Source organism: Mus caroli, chromosome 2, assembly GCF_900094665.2.
Source record: "Mus caroli chromosome 2, CAROLI_EIJ_v1.1, whole genome shotgun sequence".
Lineage (NCBI taxonomy): Eukaryota > Metazoa > Chordata > Mammalia > Rodentia > Muridae > Mus > Mus caroli.
In genome coordinates this window covers 111422999-111444979 of record NC_034571.1, presented here as the reverse complement: position 1 = coordinate 111444979, position 21981 = coordinate 111422999, and the positions used below count along the sequence as shown (strand labels likewise).

Below are 21981 nucleotides of genomic sequence, written 5' to 3'. Positions count from 1 at the left end.
TACATTTACACAATGGAGTACTACTCAGCTATTAAAAAGAATGAATTTATGAAATTCCTAGGCAAATGGATGGACCTGGAGGGCATCATGCTGAGTGAGGTAACCCAATCACAAAGGAACTCACACAATATGTACTCACTGATAAGTGGATACTAGCCCAAAACTTAGGATACCCAAGATATAAGATACAATTTGCTAAACGCATGAAACACAAGAAGAACGGAGACCAAAGTGTGGACACTGTGCCCCTTCTTAGAATTAGAATTTATTTTTATTGGTCTCATTTTTAAAGCACATCATTTTTCCCAAATAAGAAATAGATTAAACCTGCTTTAGATTTAGTTACTCTATGTATGTAAGCATTCTGCTCACGACTGTGTGCACCATGCATGTGTCTGTACATGTGGAGGTCAGAAAGGGCAATGGATACCCTAGATCTGGGGTTACAGAGTGGAGAGTTATCACGTGGGTGTTGGAAATCAAACCCAGGTCCTCTACAAGAAAGTGCCCTTACCTGCTGAGCCATCTCCTTCGTTACCCGCGTCTCCTAACCAGCACAATTTACTTCTTCTAATCCTCAAATGCAAACCAATCAGAAACCTTCACCAACACGGTAAGTCCCTGGGTCAGACTTACTCCCTGACTGAGCATTTGGTGGGCAGTAAGAGCCCATACCTGGCCACTGTAATTGACAAGCACACGGACCAAGAGAGAAACACTCCCATCACCTCAGTTTCTTTATGATGAGGGCCTGGTGATGAACAGTGTGATGACCCTCAGTGGCCTTCCCATCCAGATCCTCTTCGGGCAACAGTCCCTCGGGATCAGCAGCGATGCCCTTCGAGGACAGTATCTCATGGAAGGGAGTAGATGCCAACCGAGCTGCTCTAGCAAAGTCACAAGTGTCCTCAGGGTTGGGACAAAGCGTCACGTTCCTGAAACCAGTGATGATGGCGTCTTCACTCAGAGGCTCAATTTCTGTAAGTTCATCCTAAAGTAACCAAACACGCTTTAGCTAAAACACTTCAACAAACTTGGTACCACACACATCTGCACGCACACACATTTTTTTTTTTTTTAAAACTGAGACATCAGATCATTGACATGAGATTTAGAAATAACAAACCAGGACCTCAAGTTGAAGACAATTTAAAAAGCACAGGACAGAATTGAGGAAAACGATTTTGTTAACAAAGAAAACTATACTTCATCAAAAAATATACCGGAGGGGGTGTGTGGCTCAACACATAGAAAGACAGCTTATTGTCCTCTCCCAAACAATTTTACCTGAGAGCTGAAAACTGACACTACTGTTCTCACTTAAAAAGTATTCCAGGGACTGGAGAGATGGCTCAAAGAGGATGTGACGCCTCTCCAGAGGACCCAGGTTCAGTTCCTAGCACCCATGCTGGGATGGCTTAGCTTAAGGGGGTTGGTATCCCCTTCTGATTTCCAGTGATAGCCCAACACACACACACACACACAACACCAGGGTGGTCACAATGTACATGCATGTACGCCATGGTATGTATGGAGTTCAGAGACAGTGTGTGGGGGTCATTTTCTTCTTTCCGCCATGCAGGTCCTGGGGATAGAATTCAGGTTATTCCCTATTTCCCACCACTTGAAAACTATGTTAAAATATACATAATTTTTATGATCATTTAAGTGTTCCTAGGATAAGTATTTCTAATCTAGTTGAAAGGTTAAAAACACTAAGGGGTTTTCTGTGTATTTTTTTTTTTACATGCATTCTTAGCTGCCCTGAGAGATTAAACCACTTTATATACTTACCTACAATATAAGAAATGTCCACTCATTCAACCCTGTAGATACTAGGTATTCATTTCCTACATTAGCTACAATTTGCTATTTTTAAAAAAAGATTTATTTATTATTATACATAAGTACACTGTAACTGACTGACTTCAGACACACCAGAAGAGGGTGTTAGATCTCATTATGGGTGGTTGTGAGCCACCATGTGGTTGCTGGGATTTGAACTCAGGACCTTCCGAAGAACAGTCAGTGCTCTTACCTGCTGAGTCAACCCGCTGAGCCATCTCACTAGCCCCAATTTGACATTTTTGACACAATTTCTGACTCAAAATTAAGGAAGCAGCAGTAGGGTATATCTCAAAGAGATAGTGAATATAGATTTAAAATAGCTCAGTTCAAAGAGAGAGCTCCAGGCCTGCCTCAAACACCAAAACAAACAAACACACACACACACACACACACACACACACACACACACACACGCGCGCGCGCGCGCGCGCGCGCGCGCGCGCAAAATAAATAAATAACTCGGGGTGGAAGGAGATGGCTAAAATATTCAGGTAAATACTTCTTTAAAAAAAAATTCCAAGGAAGACATTGCAAAGGTTTAGGAAAGAAGAGGGAGAAAGAGAGGGAAAGGGAGCAAAAGGAAAGGAAAAGGGAGAGGAAGGAGAGGGAGGCAGCAGAGGGAGGCAGAGAGAGTAAACGAGGAGAACCACGTTAATAGCCCAAGCCTTCACTGAGGAGCTGAACCCAGAACCTCCCTGAAGCCCCATCCTCCCTGGCTAGGCCGTCCACCGCACACTGGGCGGTATTCTCCAGAACACAACATGTACTGCTTGCTCTCTTCAATTACTGTGCTTTCCATAGCAACCGGGGAACTGGCTGGCGGAATCAGAATAACTTTCCCAAATTATTTAAAACAAAGGGGAACATAATGTGTGCATTCCTTCTCTGGAAATTCAAATCTCATAAAACTGGAGTAGAGCCTGCATGTCTTCCTTCAGTCATAAAAGTTTCCTAGGCTCTTCTGAGTCATTAGAAATTCTACATTTTGGATATAAAATAGCATTGCCATTCATATCTGTCTAGCTATAAAATCCTATGTACTTTACCAGATAGAAAATATTTATCAAGAAGGTAAATAAAAAGAGAACTCTATTAACAAGTCACTGTCTTCAGTGACTTAGCTCTTTTCCTTGGTTGTGGAAGAGGAAATGCAGTCATTGTAGCTTCTCATACCCCTCTCCAACTACCCACCCCCCCACCCCCCTTCACCCTCCAGCAATGCCTGGGGCTCGTCTGCACAGACTTTTCCTTCCCAAAGTTTCAGTAAAGCACCGCCATGCCACACCAGTGCCTTGGGTCTTTTTACTGGATTTGAATGCCTATATCCTGTCTTTCTACCCTGGGTGTTACTAAGTCTCTAATGGTAAAGAACATGAGGGGCGTGAGCCAGCTCAGTGAGTAAAGCCACCCACAGCCAGGCCTGGTGACTCCAGTTCAATCCTGAGACTCACATGGTATAGAGAAAACTTCTGCCCTCATACACACACAAGCACACCCCACACATAAACACAAAACAATTAAATGGAAATTAAAAAAAAAAAAAAAGAACAGAAAGAAAAAATGGTTGGTCTATTTCCATTGCTACACAGGCATTTTACATGTATGTCGGGAAAAAAAATAATTGCAAGTGTGAAAAGACTGTCAAATTAGTGAACCCCCCTCCCCGCCCTTTAAGACTTTTAGATATGGGAGGCTGGAGAGATGGCTCAGTGGTTAAGAATACTGGTTGCTCTTCTAGAGGTCCTGAGTTCAATTCCCAGCAACCACATGGTGGCTCACAACCATCTGGAATGGGATCAGATGCCCTCTTCTGGTGTGTCTGAGGACAGCTACAGTGTACTCATATGCATAAAATAAATAAACAATTCTTGAAAAAAAAAAGACTGAGATATAATCCATCACTTCACAGTGTGGTGTGCGCCTCAGGGTTCTAGTGTGTTCACACCAGGGTGCTCTTTTGGTAGAAAGCAAGCAAGCACACTGCACTCCAGCGCCTTGCGGTTGCCCTCTCCATAATTCCCAACTGCACTGCTTTATTATGGACACTTCGTGCACACGGAAAAATATTTCCTGTAAGTTTCTTTCTATCGCACCAGACCCACACATTTCATTTTATCTTTCTGAGAGGAGAAAATGGTATTACCTGTAGCAGGCAAGGAGAGCATGGGAGTCACTCCAAAGCAGTACTCTCCAGACACATGACTTCACTGACTGACCGTGAGGGTCAGCCATGCTGTAATGCCTGTCAGTCTAGCCTTCCTTCCTTGGATATGCCACTGTGCTGATTCGTATTTGATTTACTCGTTAGTTGATCACATCTAGGTTGCTCTCTCTACCATGAGTAATATTTCCATACTAACTGTATATTAGTTTAGTTACCATGGGTAATGTCATGGATGAGATATGCTGTGGCTTTTAGTAACTACATTTAACTAGTAAAATTTTTTTTCCAAGACAGGGATTCTCTGCATTGCTCTAGCTGTCCAGGAACTTGCTTTGTAGGCCAGACTGGCCTTGAACTCAGAGATCCACCTGCTTCTGCCTCAGCACTGGGATTAAAGGTGTGCACCACCACCACCTGTCTAGTAATTATTTTATGCTTTTATTTTCTGTGCATGGATGTTTCGCCTACATGTATGTTAGCATGTGAGTGCAGTACCCATGAGAGCCACAAGAGGGCTGTGGACGGTTTGTAGGCTGCCAACTAGGGCTGGGAATCAAACCCAGGTTGGTCCTCTGGGAGAGCAAGTGCTCTTAAGGGCCCCTGGCTTTAACATTTTAAAGAATGACCAGTGTGTTTTACAGAAGGTCTGTTTGTGCAATGTATGAAGGTTCTAATTTTTCGATAACCTTTGCCTGCAAACATTTGTTATTATCTGTCTGATTACAGGCCTTACAGCGGGTACCCTGTAGTATCTCACTGTGGCTCTAATTTGCATTTTCCTGGTGATATAATTATGAATATCTTTTTATGTGCCTAGTTCACATTAGTGATTTTAATGTTTATCAAAATCTTTTGAACAAGATCTAGCTATGTATTCAAGGTAGCCTAAAACTTACTGCACAGCCTAGGCTGACTTTAAATCTGAAATTCTCCTCAATTCCACTGTCCATTGAGATTACAACAAGCAAATTTCAACATTTATTGAACGTTTAATGTTTGTTTTAATTTTATTACACTTATTTGTCCGTCTGTGTCAGGGAAAGTCATGCAATGGTCAGAGGACAATTTGTGGCAGTCAGTTTTCTCATTTCACCATGTGGGGCCCAGGGACCAATCTCAGGCCATCAGGTGTGGCAGGCAGTACTTTTACCTGCTGAGCCATCTAACCAGCCAAATGCTAAACTACTAAGATATTTGAGTGAGATAATCCACTAAGTCCATTTATGCTAACTTACACAAATATCAGGAGACACATCTTCATTTGTGGTGCCCACTTCTGTAGTTTTGAGAACTGAAAGGGGTCTTCTCTGGGCATTGAGAACCTGTGGACCACCTGTAGCAGGACTGCGAAAAAGACATATTCCAGTTAGCACTCCCTGTTATTGCATACAGAAATAACGGTAACTTCTGATTTATGCTTCTTTTTGGTTGTTTGTTGAGATAAAATTGTATTATGTATCCCAGGTCAGCCTTGAACTCATGATCCTTCTATCTCAATTCCTTCTTCCCAGCTCTGAATGTGTACACCAAAGCACCTAGCTACCCTCACTCACAAGTCTAAGATACTGGGGAACAACACGGTTCAGTGGGTAAGAATGCTTTGTAGTAGAAGCCTGCTAAACTTGAGTTGTATCTGAGAGACCCAATGGTAGAAAGAGATATGTAATTCACAAAGTTGTCATCTGGTTTCCATATGTACAGACTGGCATGTACTGTATACTTTTTGCACATATGTATGTAATACATATATACTATAAATATATATGCAAAATGTGTAATAAAACTTTTAAAGGATTTAGGATAAGGGGCTGGAGAGATGGCTTAATGTTAAGTACTGGTTGCTCTTACAGAGGGCCTAAGTTCGACTGCCAACACCCACACGGAGGCTCACAGCTGCTTGGTGACTCCAGTTCCAGGGGATCCAACACCCGTTTCTGGCCACCTTGGTCACACAAATTGTGTACAGCTATACACACAAGCAAAGTACCCATATACATTACTTTTTTTTTAATTAAAAATTTTTTTAAATCTAAAATTTTAAGATAAAAAGTGTATGTATATAGAAAGATATATTTCTTTATAACAAACAATCCAACAAAAACAATAAAACCAAACCTTTTGTCCTTTTTGTCTGAAAGAGACTCATCAAAAATGGAGAAAGGCATACTGGAACCTACAGAAAGAGAAAAAAGTTTTAGAGGGATTTAATTCTTCAAGAAAACTAGAGAAAGCAATTAATATTGTTGTTTGAAAGAAAAGCCACAATTGAAAAATGATTCTATTTTTAATTATATATGTATGCATGTGTCTTGTGTATGGGTATATTATATACAGATCACTGAGTTCAGATGTTTGAAGGCCAGAAAAAGCCCAGACCCCCTGAAGGCACACAATGTATGACTGGGAACCAGACATGGGTCCTCTAGAGCAGCATCTACTCCTAACCACTAGGCCATCTCTCCAGCCCTAGATTTGTTCTTATAAGAAAAAAAGGCATATAAATGTAAAGATCATTTCATAATCATTATCTAACCATGCATGATCTTAATTCTTCTATGTCCCCAGCCTTGCTACCAACCCCCAAATCCAACCCAACACTGATCCAGAACACTTCATTTTATCTGCAAATGTTTCAGTATGTTTTCTAAGCTTTTTTAAAGGCTCTTTTTATTATTTAAGACATAATATCTACATAACTAACAATCTCTGAATAGCTGCCAGTTGTACATTTTAGAAACCATTGCCAATGTTGTTTTAAAATGTGTCTGAACTGGAAGTGCATAATTTGATTTGTATACTGTCGGTGAGTCAAATGCCTTCTGAGGCTGATGATGCTCAGTGGATGAAAGGCTTTTGTCACTAAACCTGACAACTGAGCTTGATCCTGGAACCGACTCCCGAAAGTTGTCCTGAGCGCCACGTGTGGCATGCTATGCAAGTGCACACATACACAGATAAATAAATATATAGATAAATATGAGAATAAATCTTCTATTGTTATATTTATTTTTGATCTCTTCAGGCTGGGTCTTGCCACCATCTTCCCTCTGTTGTTGAACACGCATCTCCCTGCTTGTGCCCCCTGATATTATAGGCTAGAATTAGAGGACACTAGATTGATGTTTTACAAAAACTACTTTTAAGTGGCTATTCATGTTTTTACCACTTAAAACATCTTAGTGCACATCAAATCTTTCTGTTTAATATCACTGCTGAGCCGTCTTACCACCCTTAGGTCTCCTTTTGCTTATATTTTTCATAGCTTAGAGTTTTTTTAGTAACTTGTAGACAACAATAATCACTGATGCAAAAAAAAAAAAAAAACTGAGAGGAAAATGTGGAGTCTTTTTCAACTGAGATTAACAGATGGGAAGCCTAATACTTTTAACATTGTTAGCAGAAAAGAAAACCACCCTGAATATAAACTAGTTTGCGACATTCCCTCTCCAAGAGCTGCTTTCCTTACAGAGCTGACTGCTGAGCACTCCTGTTATGTTCATCTAAGTGCAGAGTAAAATAACTGCTTATTTTCCATATGTATCAGCATATTTGTGTAGTCACAGTGACTGTGTGAGGTCAGTGGGTTCTGGGGATAAAAAAAACAGGTGATTTGGGCTCTACAAATGCCTTAACCTGTCAGGATACTCTGCTGGCCCTAAACTAAGTATTTCAAAGAAGAGAAAAATCTTATGAAAATATTCTTTCAAATCACATGTAATAAATAGTATGTGTCCGCTCTTTTTATAATTACTTTACTATAGTTAAGAAAAGCCTTTCCTGTCACTATGTAATGTATTTGTTGTATTTCTCAAAATGCTGTCAAATACAGCTTACCTTTAGAATCAGGCTGTTCTTGCAAAATGTTCTCAGCAGGTGAAATTTCCCTGTGAAGAAATTTGTTAAAAAGAAAAAAAACAATGTGTTCAATACCCACAAGAAGAGCCTTCTGTTTTAGAGAGAAGTTCACATTGTCCGGGGCAGGCTCCAACTAACATGGTGGACAGGGGTCTGGAACTGCTACCTCCCCAAAGCCGAGACAACAAGCAGCTGCCTCACAATCAGCCATACTGCTTTTAAAGTCTGAGGACTTCCTATTAAACACAATCTTGTTCATTCAATTGAAGAGAAAACCACTACACACTGAAAATGCTATGAATATATGTGATAACACAAGAACAGTTAAAGCAGATTACAGTAAGTTAAGCCACCAACTTTACAAAACAAAAATAACAGCATCACAGAAGGCACATATCAGTGTGAACAGGAGATATTTTGTGTGGTAATTATTTGAGCTTTGATTTTTGTTTTTTTAAGACAGCATTTCTCTATGTATTCCTGGCTGTCCTGGAACTCACTCTGTAGACCAGGCTGGCATCAAACTCAGAGATCTGCCTGCTTCTGCCTCCTGAGTGCTGGGATTAAAGGTATGTGTCACACCATGCCCGACTTTTGAGTTTTTTATTTTATTAGTATATATCCAGTGTGCACAGTGTTGGACTGGGGCTGGTAAGGACAATTCATATAAGTGTGTGATGCGCTTATGTGTGTGTCCTCACTCCCAGTGTGCTTTTCTGAGACACTCTTACCAGACTGTAACCATTAGACTGACCGATCACTCTGCCTTGGCCACCTGAGTACTAGAGTCAGTTAGGGGACATGCACCACCACTGGTCTACTTTTGAGTGAGGGTGGGGACAGGGATGTACCCCAGGCTGGGCTTCCAGCCTTGAATTCTTGATCCTCCTGCCTCCACCCGCAAGTGCTAGGGTTACAGGCATGTACCACTGTTGGCTCAACAAACATTTATTTTTATTTTCACCAAGGAAAAGGCAGCAGCATACACTCCCTCTTAGCACGGAGCCTCATGTTAGCGTTTGTACAACTCATCACTCAGGACTGTGAAAGGTTAAGGAGATGGCAAGTGGACAGAATCAAAAGTTTGTTCTATGATCTGTGAGCATCATGCCTTCCATCACAATGGTCTTACCTAGGATTCGAGCTTAGTGGACAGACGGAACAGGACAGAGGAACTCCTGACATTTCCTGAGGCTCTGAAGCAATCTGCAATCTGGCTGGGTCCTCTGTAGGCATCTTCTCTTCTTGCTGCTTATATTAACATAAATAAGACAAATGTTCCTCCCATACAGAAAATGCTATTTTTAAGTTACAGTGCTAAACTTTACTTTACCACTTTCTAGACATCTGCCAACCACATCAGACAAAAAGGTCTCTTATAGAGAGAATCTCTTGTGTAGAGTACAGAAGCATCACCTATCAATAAAAAGCTGATTGGCCAATGAGCTGAGGCAGGAAATAGAAGGTGGGAGTTCTGGAATAGTCAGGCACAAGAAGAGATTTGCCCCAAACTCTTGAGGAGACAAACACATGAACTCAAGGAGAGCTAAGTAACCACATGGCAGGACTTAGACTAGTTTAAACTGGATAACTGGGTTATAAGCTAGTAGGAATGAGCCAAAGCTTATGGCCTAGGCATTCATTCATAAATAATTCAGTCTCAGAGTCATTATTTTGGGAACTTGGACATGGGTAGAAAAGCCTGTGGTTACAGTGCTGCCAATAATTTAGGTTCCTAGTCACCTTGGTACTGTTGTACTCAACTGAGCAGTGGTAAATATATATTGAGTTTTAAAAATTAACCCCATTTTAATGGACCATGACTAAAATAGAAAGTTAATATCAGCATTAACAACAAAAATGTAATTGGAAAGTCAATGAATTACATCGCTTAGTTCACAGGCCATAAATCCCATTCAAAGTCACTTGTGAAATTACTTTCCTGCTACTAGTAACTAAGGAACTACCAAATTTTTTTTTTTTTTTAAGGTTGGGTATGTACATCAAAGCCTGACATCCTTGAGTTTTCTGTATTAAAAAAACAGTAAAATAAATCTATAAATGAAAGGAAAGGAAAGTGTACCTGGCCACCAGCCCCTTCTTGCTGAACAGTCTGCATTGCCTTCAGCTTCCTCTCCATCTCTTCGATCTGCTTCTGCATTTCCTCCCTCTTCTTTGCACTGGTCAACAGCTCGGCTGCAAACAGTGAAATTAGCTGAGCCATTCCTTTTCACGATTCATCCTGTAAAAACTGCCTCTGAGGCTCATACCCTCAGCGTACAAGTCAATACTAATGAAAAGGAGAAGAGGAGGAGAACGGCCTCAATTTGAGGTCTGCTTCTCTATTCTTTTACGTATCTCGTCTAGAGAAAAGGAATAGCTGCAATGCACAGGTACAACGGAAAGTAGGTCCCAAGGATACAAAGTCCTTGGCCATACGAAGCTAATATCCAAGTATGTCAGAAACACAAAAAGTAATAAGAGAATCATTTAGTGTTCTCAGCTAACTTGGGCTATAAGCAAGACTTTCTCAGAAACGCCAAAAGTATCTATACAACAGGGCATGGAATGTAGCTTAGTTGGTAGCGTGCTTGCCTAGCATGAAACCCTGGGTCTGTAAGAACGAGGCTTGGTGATGCATGCCTGTAAGCTCGGTACTTGGGAGGTAGAGACAGGAAGATTCAAAGTCAATATCATCCTTAGATATACAGTAAGTTCAAGGCCAGACTAAGTTAGTTACAGGAGTATATTTCTCAAACAAATAAACAAGCAAAACACCCCTCAAACATAGCCCAGTGATAGATCACTCGATTTACAGTGCAAGCCTGAAGCTCAATACTTAGTACAGCAAAAATGTCAAACAGCAACAGTACCAAACGGAGGGTACTTATGGAGATGCTTAGGAGATGAAGATATGCAGGTGGGGCGGAGCGAGGTGGGAGTCATGGTTCAGCGAGCACCGCCTGCTCTTCCAGAGGTCCTGATTCAATCCCCAGCAACCACACATGGTGGCTCACAACCATCTGTAATGGGATCCGAAGCTCTCTTCTGGCATGTAGGTGTACATGCAGATAGAGCACTCCTATACATAGTAAGTAAATCTTAAAAAAATGAAAGGCTATGCAGGTCATATCTACTAAAAACCAGTGATCTTTTTGATAAAATGCAATGTTAAGGCTAAAACTGAATGATGAGGGATCAGTCATATAAAGACTTAGGAGAAGTCTGTCAATACAGGAAGACTACTATATTGAACAATCCAGTAGCCAGCTTGCTTGTAGCTTCTTAGAAGGAAAGCAGTAAAAGGTGGGGCTGGAGAGGCAGTCATGTGGTATAGTGAAGAAACAGGCACTGGGTTTGTTGGCAAAAGGGCCTCTGACGACCATGAACAGACAGATTACCTAGACAGACTACACTGGCAATGAGAAGTCGGGTTGGGAAGATGGCTCGGTGTGAGAGTGCCTGCCATGCAAGCACGACAGCTGCACTTTAGATGGGGATTCCCCAGAGCAAACTGGCTAGCCACACTAGTCATATAGACAAGCTCTCAAGTGATGGAGGGAAAATCCCAGCGTCACACAAATGTGCATGCATATGCATACACGTATATAACAGTAATTTCCAACCCCAATTAGCCGTATAAAAACCACACAATGCAGTTATTATATTTATACGCTATGTGCCTAGATGGGGCAGACCTAGCACTATACAAGCTCATTCCTCAGCTATGAGCCTCTGCTACTTGCAGTCTCTCCTGGCCATGTGGTTCTGCTCCATCTTCTTTCTCCTTCCCTTCTTCTGTCCTCCCCTCTCCTTCCTTCTCTCCTTCCACCTTTCCCCTCCACTGTCCAATCACAGGCTCTAGCCTTTATTTGACCAGATAAAATGAGGAAAAGGTTCACATGGGATCCCCAGAGTACAGGATCCATCCACTGCTTGCAGGTGGGAGGGAAGTCCCACCTGAGGAGGCAGAATTAACATCGGAATACAAACAGCACCAGAGCAACCAACAGCATGGGGTGCATGTGCTTGTTGAATAAGAATGGCTCTGAGAAGCTCCTACCTTTGATGTTAGTCACCAGGGAGTGGCACTACCTAAGGATTAGGAGCCTTGTTAGAGTCAGTATGGCCTTGGAGGGAGAATATTACAGGGGGTGAACTTTGGGGTTTCGAATGGCCAAGCCAGGCCCAGCATCTCTCTCTTCCTGTTGCCTGCAGATCCAGATGGAGACAGGCAGCTCCTTCTTCAGCACCATGTCTGCCTCAGTGCCACCATGCTCTCCACCATGACAATGGACTAAACCTCTGAAACTGTAAGCAAGCTCCAATTCAATACGTTCTTTTTAAGAATTACTAATGCCTTGGTCATGGTGTCTCTTCACAGAAATAGAATAGTAACTAAGAAAGAATGCATACCCTGCCCCCTCCCTACAACACACACATACACATGAGAAGAATAAGAGATGGACAGAAAATGGCTCAGCGGATAACAGCCCTTGCCACTCCAAGATGCAGTCCTAACAGCCTAAGCTGTCTCCAGAGCCCATGTTACGGGGAGAGAAAACTGCACAGTAATGACTTCTGCCCCCCTCCCCCAGTGCATGCCACGCTCTCCCCTGCCCTGAATAACAGAGTAAGGTGTTTGTTGTTGTTGTTTGCTTTTTTAAAGAATAGGAAGTTTGCAGGCAGAGGTGGCACACGCCTTTAGTCCCAGCAATTGGGAGGCAGAGGCAGGCAGATTTCTGAGTTCAAGGCCAGCCTGATCTACAGAGTGAGTTCCAGGACAGCCAGGGCTATACAGAGAAACCCTGTCTAGAAAAACAAAACAAAACAACAACAACAACAACAAAGAATAGGAAGTTTGCTCTTTGGGGAAGCAGAATGATGAACTAATGGCTCGAGAAGACCATTGGGATAATAAAGCACTTCAAAACAATGGGAACCTAGGTTACAACAACAGTAGGGGGAGAAAAGCTGGAGGGAAGGAGAACTGTTGCGGACAAATAGCTGCTGTGAGAAAAGAGACTCTAGAACTACCAAATGAGATGCTTCAGGTCTTTCAATGAACTGTGGGAGAAAACCAGAGCTGCAGATGCAAGACTTGAAAACGTGAGACAAAATTGAATTTATCTACCCAAATCCCACTGAACCTCAGCACAGAGATTTCTGTGAATAAAATATTTCACCTTCTATATAGTAGGTATGAACTAGAAATTTTCCTTAGAAAAATATTTTTATCGAGGTACTTTGTTAACTTGGCTCTTTGGGAGTTTGGGGGTATTTCCTGTGCCAGAGACTGACTGAACACACACACACACACACACACACACACACACACACACACACACACACAGGCACTGAGCTTCACCCCTCAGCTTAGTGTCTATTTCTTCCGGGAAGTCCCACCTTCTACTTTCTGCCTTTGCTAGGGGCAAAAACATCAGTCTTTGATTGGCAGGTAATGCTTTTACATAGCGCACAAGAGATTATCTCTACCCTTTATGTGCACAGGTGTTTTGCCTGCATATCACTGTGTACTGCTGTGTACTTGATGCCACAGAGGTCAGAGAAGGATGTTGGGTGTGAACATGTGTGCTGGGTAGTGACCCTGGGTCCTCTGTAAGAGCAGCTAACGCTCCTGACTGCTGAGCCGTCTCTCCAGGCCTCCAGTTCCTGATTTCAAAAGGCAGCACTCAGTCTGTGTAGTGGTACACACCTTTAATCCCAGCACTCGGGAGGCTGAGACCAGTCAGGTCTACACAGTGAGATGAGAAGGTCTCAGAACAAACAAACAAACAAAGCCTCACTCAGCTGGCGCCTTGCTTTGCAACCATGTCTTCTTCCCACATAGGCACAGAGGGCCTATTTTCTAATACAGTATTTGAAATGTATTTTACCCTCTTGTTCTAACGTCCTAAAGTCTCCAGCATTCCCTTTCTTGTGTATCTCCTGCTCCATCAGCTGCCTTTTACCACCAGAACACATGGCTCCAGGACAAGAACTGCTTTCTGGTCTCCTGTCTTTCCAAATCTTCCCTTAATTTCAGAATAAGATAATGACTTGAAAAATAATAGAAATAAATATTCTAAGTCACTTAGAGATGACTGAATATGTTAATATAAATAAGCTGCGAGAGCAACTGAGACCAAGTGTGTCAGGCAGCATCCAGGAAGGTACTTAAGGAGGAGTGCAGCTGACGCACGCGCTGCCTCTGTTGTGCGATGTGTGCTCCTAGAGTCAGACCACCTCCTCTCTTACTCTTGAGCGCAGGCTGTTTTCTCAAGAAAAACGTTTTATAGGAGGCAGCAATAACAATTCAGCGCACACACACACACACACACACACACACACACACACACACACACACACACGGGGATGGGGGGTGGGGTGGAAGCTACACAAGCAACAGAAACACCGGCACACGAAGGTACAATAAAGGAGGCAACCTCTCAGACTTGCAAACTTATTTCTATTCCCATACCTTCCCTTCGTTCTTTCAGCTTCTTGCGGAACACTTCAGCTCGGATCTCCTCGAAGGAGAACTCCCCAACTCCGGCATAGATCTTCTCCTTACAGTACATCATCTTCTCCTTCTTCTCCTCACAGCCTTGCTGATGACTCTGAACTCTCTGCAAGGGGTCTCCTTCTTCTCTCCCTGGCTTCCTGGTGCTGAGAACACGGTTGATACTAGGTTCAATCTTGCATGGTGTCCTAAGGAAAGGAAATAATTATCACTCAATCAAAAGCCAAGGTGCGTTACTTCTTAGTTATTTTGCCCAAACAGATGGACAACACCAGCAGCAGGACTACATGTGATTTGTTCCCCAAACAAAACAAGCAAAGAGAGATTTTAAACGGGGCTACAATTAACTCACAAGCACCACAGTGATCATGCTCGAGAGCTCAGTGGTGAGGCCCTGGTGTACATCAAGGCAGAGTTTGGTCCCCAACACTAGGGCGGGAGATGTGAGTTCTGAGGGCCACCGTGCTTTGAAGAGAATCAGTAGCAAGTTAGGTCATCCAGCCCACATGACCACATACTAAAACCTCTTAAACCTGAGCCACAGTAACCCTTTCTGTTTAGGAGCTGGTTGCTTCAGGCATTTGTGACAGTGACTGGGAACTGCTTAACACAGTTAGGCTGGAGAACTCCAGCAAAGAATGGTTTTCTTAACATGAAGAGCAACTACAAGTCACTAAGAAAAACCACCTGACTGGGCATGGGGGCTTGAGCATAATCCCAGCGTCAGAGGTCTCTGCCTTCCACATGTGCACTAGAGCACGCTCATCCACACACTCCATACACACCCACCCCCTACACACACACCCCCTACACACACATATCCCATACATACACATCCACACACATACCATGCATACACACACCATACACACCCACACCATACACACCACACACACACACACACACACACACACACACACAAGTAAATTTTTCAAAAAGGAGCCAGAGTGGTGGCACTCTGCCATTAGGGAGGCAAAGGCAGGTGGATCTCGGTGAGTTCAAGGCCAGCCTGGTTTACAAAGTAAGTTCCAGGACAGCTATTGTGTATAGTGAAACCTGTCTCAAACAAACAAACAAACAAACAAACAAACAAAAACCAAATAAATTTAGATTTAAAAATGAAATTGACATAAAGCTTAATATCAATTCTATAAAGGTTCTAATGGCTTCCTGTGTTTTATGCTTAGACAGAATTTTTGCTCAAAATTGTACTCAATTTGCATTCCTATGATGCCTATCACATAGTGTGAGTTACAAATTAGCTATGAAGCTAAAAGCATATTGTATTATGTGCCTTTAATCCCAGCACTTGGGAGGCAGAGACATAGGAATCTATTGAGTTCAAGGCTAGCATGGTCTAAACAGGAACTTTCTCTTAAAAAAAATTAAAATACACATATCAGCTATGAGGAAATTCTTATATTGAAACAGAACTGAACCTAGTATTAGAACTCACAATCTTTAAAGATTAAAGCATGGAGTGATTATTTATCTACCATTTTGCCTAATTCTTCTTATAACAAGAATATTAAGGGCTGAAGAGCTGGCTCAGCAGTTGAAAGCTCTTGTTACTCCAGAGGACTCAATTCCCAGTACCCACACTATAGCTCACAAATGTTTGTAAATCACGTCCCAGAGAATTCAATGCTCTCTTCTGACTGCTTTCTGACACCAGACATGCATGTGGAGCACACACACATGCAGGCAAAACGCTCATACACATTATTTAATCTAGAAAAAAAATTCTTTTAAACTGTCAAGGATTGGGCTGGTGAGATGGCTCAAGCTGGGATTATGCTCAAGCCCCCATGCCCAGTCAGGTGCTTTTCCAAAGGTCCGAAGTTCAAATCCCAGCAACCACATGGTGGCTCACAACCACCCGTAATGAGATCTGACTCCCTCTTCTGGAGTGTCTGAAGACAGCTACAGTGTACTTACATGAAATAAATAAATAAATAAATAAATAAATCTTTAAAAAAAAAAGTGTCAAGGATTGCCGGGCGGTGGTGGCGCACACCTTTAATCCCAGCACTCGGGAGGCAGAGACAGGCGGATTTCTGAGTTCAAGGCCAGCCTGGTCTACAAAGTGAGTTCCAGGACAGCCAGGGCTACACAGAGAAACCCTGTCTTGAAATACCAAAAAAAAAAAAAAAAAGTGTCAAGGATTATGAAGGAGAAAAGAGACACCCAGAAGAGAAAAACGGGGTAAGACGAAAACTCCACTGTGTGATACTGTCAGTAACAAAGCAGCATTTCTCACGTGGATCTCAGTGGCTATTTCTGCTACAGCAGAGCACCAGAACCCGATTACTAAGTCCACTAGCATAGACAACAAGTACAAAGGAGACACAGGTATATCTGCCGTCACTCCCTCTGAGACGCGCTGGGACTCTCAGGCATCCTTAATGCGCTCTCTCCTCTGCACATGATCTGGAAGCACTCACATTACTGTCTGCTGGGCGCTCTCTTCCACATACGGAGTAAAGCTGGGAAGCACGCTGGGTACCGACATCACAGAGGCTGCATTGTCGTGAGGCTAAGAATGGAGAAAAAAAAAATTAAAACGTATGCAGACAACCTCTAAATATTGTAGGAGTTAAGCAGTGTTAGAACACAGCCAGGCGGGGTGGTGCATAAGTATAATGCTAGCATCAGGAAAGCTGAAGCAGGAGCATGGAGAGTTGAAGGCCAGCCTGAGCTGCCCAGCAAGTTCAAGGCTAGACTAAGCTAAATAGTGAGAGCCCATATCAAACACACAAAGCAAGCAACTCAAACAAGAACAAACCAAGAGACCAACCAACTCCAAATCAGACTGGCAGATCCCGTGAGTCCTCACCCTGCGTCCCGCAGGCCTGTCTGTGCTCCACGGGCCTGGCTGAAGTTCGTTCTCTTTGGCCCTGGGCACAGGGGGTGCCATCCATGGCTGGGCTACAGGCTTAGATAACTCCGGTCTAGACGCGGTATCGGCATTTTCATCAAAAACAGTGATCCTGCGATTACCGTGTACTGGCTGGGGAACTGCATTTAGGAATCCTCTGCTCTGACCTGGAGCTAGGAGAGAAAGGTGATGACAGTGTCATGTAAAAGCTTTAATTATTAACATAGATGCCACATAAGATACACACACTCTGCTCTGAATTAAGAGGGATAGTTCCTCACAATGAGATTTAAAAGTTGTTTTTTTTAAACCTTTGCTCAGCAGTTCAGAGCACACACTGCTCTTGCAGAAGGCCTGAGCTGAGCTCCCAGCACCCACATGGAGTGGCTCACAACTCTTGAAATCCCAGAAGCCCTCCTCTGGCCTCCAGGGGCCCCTGCACTCACATGCACACACCTATACACAGACCCACAAACATACTAATCACTAAAAATAAATAAGTCTTAGCAAAATATAGTAATAAGTTCTCAGTGACTCAACTAGTAACATTTTTATACGTTTTCTTTACTTTTCCCTTTGTCCTAACACTTCAGTCTTCTCTTTAAGATCTATCTTCACGGGCTGGTGAGATGGCTCAGTGGTTAAGAACACAGACTCTTCTTCCCAAGGTCCTGAGTTCAAATCCCAGCAACCACATGGTGGCTCACAACCATCTGGAATGAGATCTAATGCCCTCATCTAGTGCTACAGTGTACTTACATATAATAAATGAATAAATAAATGTTTAAAAAAAAAAGATTTATCTTCACTGTTTCTAATTATGTGTAAGGGTGTGTCTGCATGTGAGTATATGCATATGAACATAGGTGCCCATGGAGGTCAGAGGTATGGGTCCCCTGTAGCTGGAGTTACATACGGCTGTCATCTGCCTGATGAATGCTGAGAACACAACTCGGGCCCTTTGTAAGAATAACAAGTGCTCTTAGCCTCTGAGCATTTTCCAGTTCCTGAGCCTTCTCTCCCACCTGTGCTTCTCCCACCTGTGCTTCAGATTTTATGTCTTTGTTTTTGAGACAGAGTCTTGCTATATAGTGATGGCTAGCTTCAAACTCAGATCTGCCTGCCTCTGTCTCCAAGCATTATATGAAAGCAGTCCACTACCACACATGTCAGGCTCCTCTCATAACTTAAAGTCTTACAACCTTTTTCAATCGTCATTGTAGCACTGCCTACTGTTATGTCCTTTGGTTGGTTAATTTTCAGGTGTATTTTGGGGTTTTTTTTTTTTTTTTTTTTTTTGAAGCAGGGTTTCTCTGCATAGCCCTGGCTGCCCTGGCACTTACACTATAGACCAGGCTGGCCTTGAACTCAAGGGATGTGCCTGCCTCTGCCTCCTGAGTGCTGGGTCAACAGCATGGACCACCACAACCAGCACACTGTCTAGTTTTATCAGAAGCTACCCTAAGTATTTTTCAGTTTTCTATTTATCTTACTTGAAATAACAGAGATGTACTAGAACCAAAACTACAGAACCAGCCCACTTACTAGGGGTACCTTCTACTGTAAGACAGCTATTTTAAGCTTTACTGTGATTGTCATCATGGAATAGCCTCTGACAGCACATACTCCCTACACCCCAATTCTAGGCTTTCCAATCCACATTTTGATTGCTGTTAAAATGATACCAGTAAAGGGATAAGGGAAACCAGTTTGGTTAACATGTCTGATTGCCATAAGTTCAGGTAACAAAACCTTATTTTCCTCCGTACTTTCTGGACAATTTTGCTGTGACCCCAGAACAGTGTTAAAAACAGTCACTGCTAATTAAAAAGAGGGGGAAAGTTTGTGTCAGATGTGGGGCACTGCCAATAATCCTAGCACTGGATGGGGAAGCAGAAGGATCAGGAGTTCAAGGCCAAACTGTAACATACAGCAAGCTTGAAGCCAACTTAAACTATATGAAACCCTGATTCAATAAAAGAGAAAGACATATTGCTTACCATCTTTTGGGTGTACAAAAGAGTAAACATTTCTGGTGCTAAACAGCTGAAAATGGTATTACCTAAACCCTCTAAGGAGTTAGCACACTTAAGCTTTATTTTGACAATACTTATTATTTTTCACATCTTTCAACTACATTTGAAAATGTCACATCTCCAGTATCAGCCTCATTCTCAGCCACAATGTAAAGACTACGCCTTTGGCCTTCCTACACCCTATGATAATAGCTCTCTTTTGGCTTTTCCTTTTGCTACCTAGCATTCAGGAAACTAGGCAGCATCCACACATGCATTTATGTGTATTTATGTGCTGCTTCTTACATTATTTGCCACCTCAAGAGACCACAGGCTCTCCAAAATAACATTTGACAAGCTCACCCACCCTTCAGAGCACCTCCGACACGGCTGATGGGCGCTCTGGCCATCTTCTTCCCTCTGCTCTTCAGCTCAGCTAGCGAGCTTCTCTGTGGTTCAGAAGGCCCCAAAGCCTCCTCCTCTTCATTCCCAAGGGCCAAGAAAGCTTGACGCGACACTCGAGACTGGAACTGTCTACAGCAAGACAAAGGACAACCAATTCTCACCAGGTTTTACATTTCTAACTTGTTAATGCTAACAATAAGAACAAACGAGAAAAAAATGTAGAACTATTTCAAGAAAACTTAATTCTCTTGGAATCAGGAGGCAAGCTTATGACATAAGGACATCCCGACTAGAGTCCCTTAAAATTGACAAGTGACCAATTGAAGAGACTCTAAAAATCATCACCAGGTTGATGTGAGGACCAGCTAAGACTAGAAACTTGGTGAAACCCAGTTTCTCAACAACTTTTTATTATATATCTGAAAACAAAATGTGCAGAGTTGTGTCAAGAGTAAATGAGTCCCCAAATACCCTTCAGCCTGGCCAACCAATTGTTAGAATCCTGCCGCATCTTCCCCTCCCCCACACGCAGTTTTTCTTACCCAAATGAAATGAGTTTACACACATGACATTTTACTTTAGCACAGCTGGCAGAAACGTGAAAACTAAACTTCTATGCTGTTGCTGCTACAACTTTAACGTATCAAAAAAACAAAGAATAGATTGTAGGTGCCAAGTAGGGCACATCACAGTCACTTCCACCTCTCTTCTTTTCCAACCACTTAAACTTAAAACCCTAGCCACATAAAAAGAGAAAGCCACGACTCTGGAAGGTTAACAATGCAAGCAAGCTGCAGGATTAGAGTGCACACATCCTCCGTGAGCTGCAGCGGGTCAGAGTGCACATCCTGTGTCCTGTTTTCTCCTATAGTTTTGACCTCCAAGACGGGAATTTGGGAAACTTTCAACTCCGTGAGAAACCCTACCTTTCTGGCCTACGGAGTGGGAATGGTATTCTGAGGGCCAGAACTACTAGGACATTGGCCGCATGCCATATGCTAAAGACTAGGAACTCTTAATTCCCTCCAATCGGCTCACGATGAGCTATGGACATAGAAAGGCTTTGAGAACTGAACTATGACATAATCCTCTGCCCAAGTCTCCATAAGCCAAGCAGTACACGTAGGAGACAAACGAAAACAGCATCCCAAAGGTCTTAAAGCTCAGCTGGCAATAGATTAACCATTGCTGGGAGGTGAGAAAGAATTTGAGACATCTAGACTCAGTTACCGAGACAACGTCACTCACTCTCCAGAGATGAGGATCAAGCACACTATCAGAATGAATGCCCTGGAAGTAATTCATAATCCCTTGACACATATTAAAAAAAAAAAAAAGATGACTAATTCTCAAAGAAAAAAACAAGTAACAAATACCAATATCAAGATTATCCAGACATTGATGAGATTTTAAAATAGCTATTATAACTATGATTCATCAGATAAAAAACAATTCTTTTCATTTTTATGTGTCTGGTATTTTGCCTGCGTTTACATCTGTGTACCATGCGTGTGTCTAGTGCCTGTGGAAGCCAGAGGAGGGTATCAGATCCGCTGATCCTCTAGATAAAGCCGCCATGTTGTGCTAGAGACTATAGAAGATAGACTAGACAGAAACACAAAAAGCTTAATTCATACAATAGAGCTTTTCAAATGTGAACATTTTTATTCTATAAGATAGTTAAAAGAATAATGAATGAGGCCATAGTTCCATTTCCCAACACTTTAATTTTTTTTAAAAATAAAAACTACTTAATCCAGGAGAAATACTTACAAATCATATATATGTTATAAAAGGCTTATATTTAGAACATATAAAAAATTCTTTTTATTTCTTTTGTTTTGAGACAGGGTTTCTCTGTGTAACAGCCCTGGCTGGGCACAAACTCACAGATGGACTTGTCTCCTCCCAAGTGCTGGGATTAAAGGTGTACGTCACCACGCCTTACTCAGAAGAGGAATTTTTTTTTTTTAAAGATTTATTTATTATTATACATAAGATCACTGTAGCTGACTTCAGACACACCAGAAGAGAGCATCAGATCTCATTTTTGGCTGGTTGTGAGCCACCTTGTGGTTGCTGGGATTTGAACTCAGGACCTTTGGAAGAGAAGTCAGTGCCCTTACCCGCTGAGCCATCTCACCAGCCCAGAAGAGGAATTCTTAAAAGCACAATTAGCTAAAGGAACTAAACTGAAAACGTTACATACTGTCTATTCTGTGACATTCTGGGAAATCAAAACTACAGAATTGAAGGGCAGGTAGGCGTCTGTGAGGGTTAGGGAAAGAACAGA

At 42.4% G+C, this 21981-nt stretch overlaps 1 protein-coding gene across 2 annotated transcripts in view; it reads right to left on the bottom strand.

Annotated features, from left to right (window-relative positions):
- The window catches only part of Bub1b (BUB1 mitotic checkpoint serine/threonine kinase B), a 49865-nt gene that overhangs the window by 16022 nt on the left and 11862 nt on the right, over positions 1–21981 (bottom strand). Inside the window, exons 6-15 of one of the 2 annotated variants that reach the window (XM_021149632.1) lie at positions 19651–19817; positions 17227–17441; positions 16835–16926; positions 14349–14578; positions 9951–10063; positions 9000–9115; positions 7847–7896; positions 6128–6185; positions 5248–5356; positions 729–991 (exon numbers count right to left, since the gene is read on the bottom strand). In XM_021149632.1, coding sequence (XP_021005291.1) covers positions 729–991; positions 5248–5356; positions 6128–6185; positions 7847–7896; positions 9000–9115; positions 9951–10063; positions 14349–14578; positions 16835–16926; positions 17227–17441; positions 19651–19817 — 1413 coding nt within the window. Of the gene's footprint in view, positions 1–728; positions 992–5247; positions 5357–6127; positions 6186–7846; positions 7897–8999; positions 9119–9950; positions 10064–14348; positions 14579–16834; positions 16927–17226; positions 17442–19650; positions 19818–21981 lie in introns of both variants that reach the window. The other variant, XM_021149623.1, reaches the window with a different exon arrangement.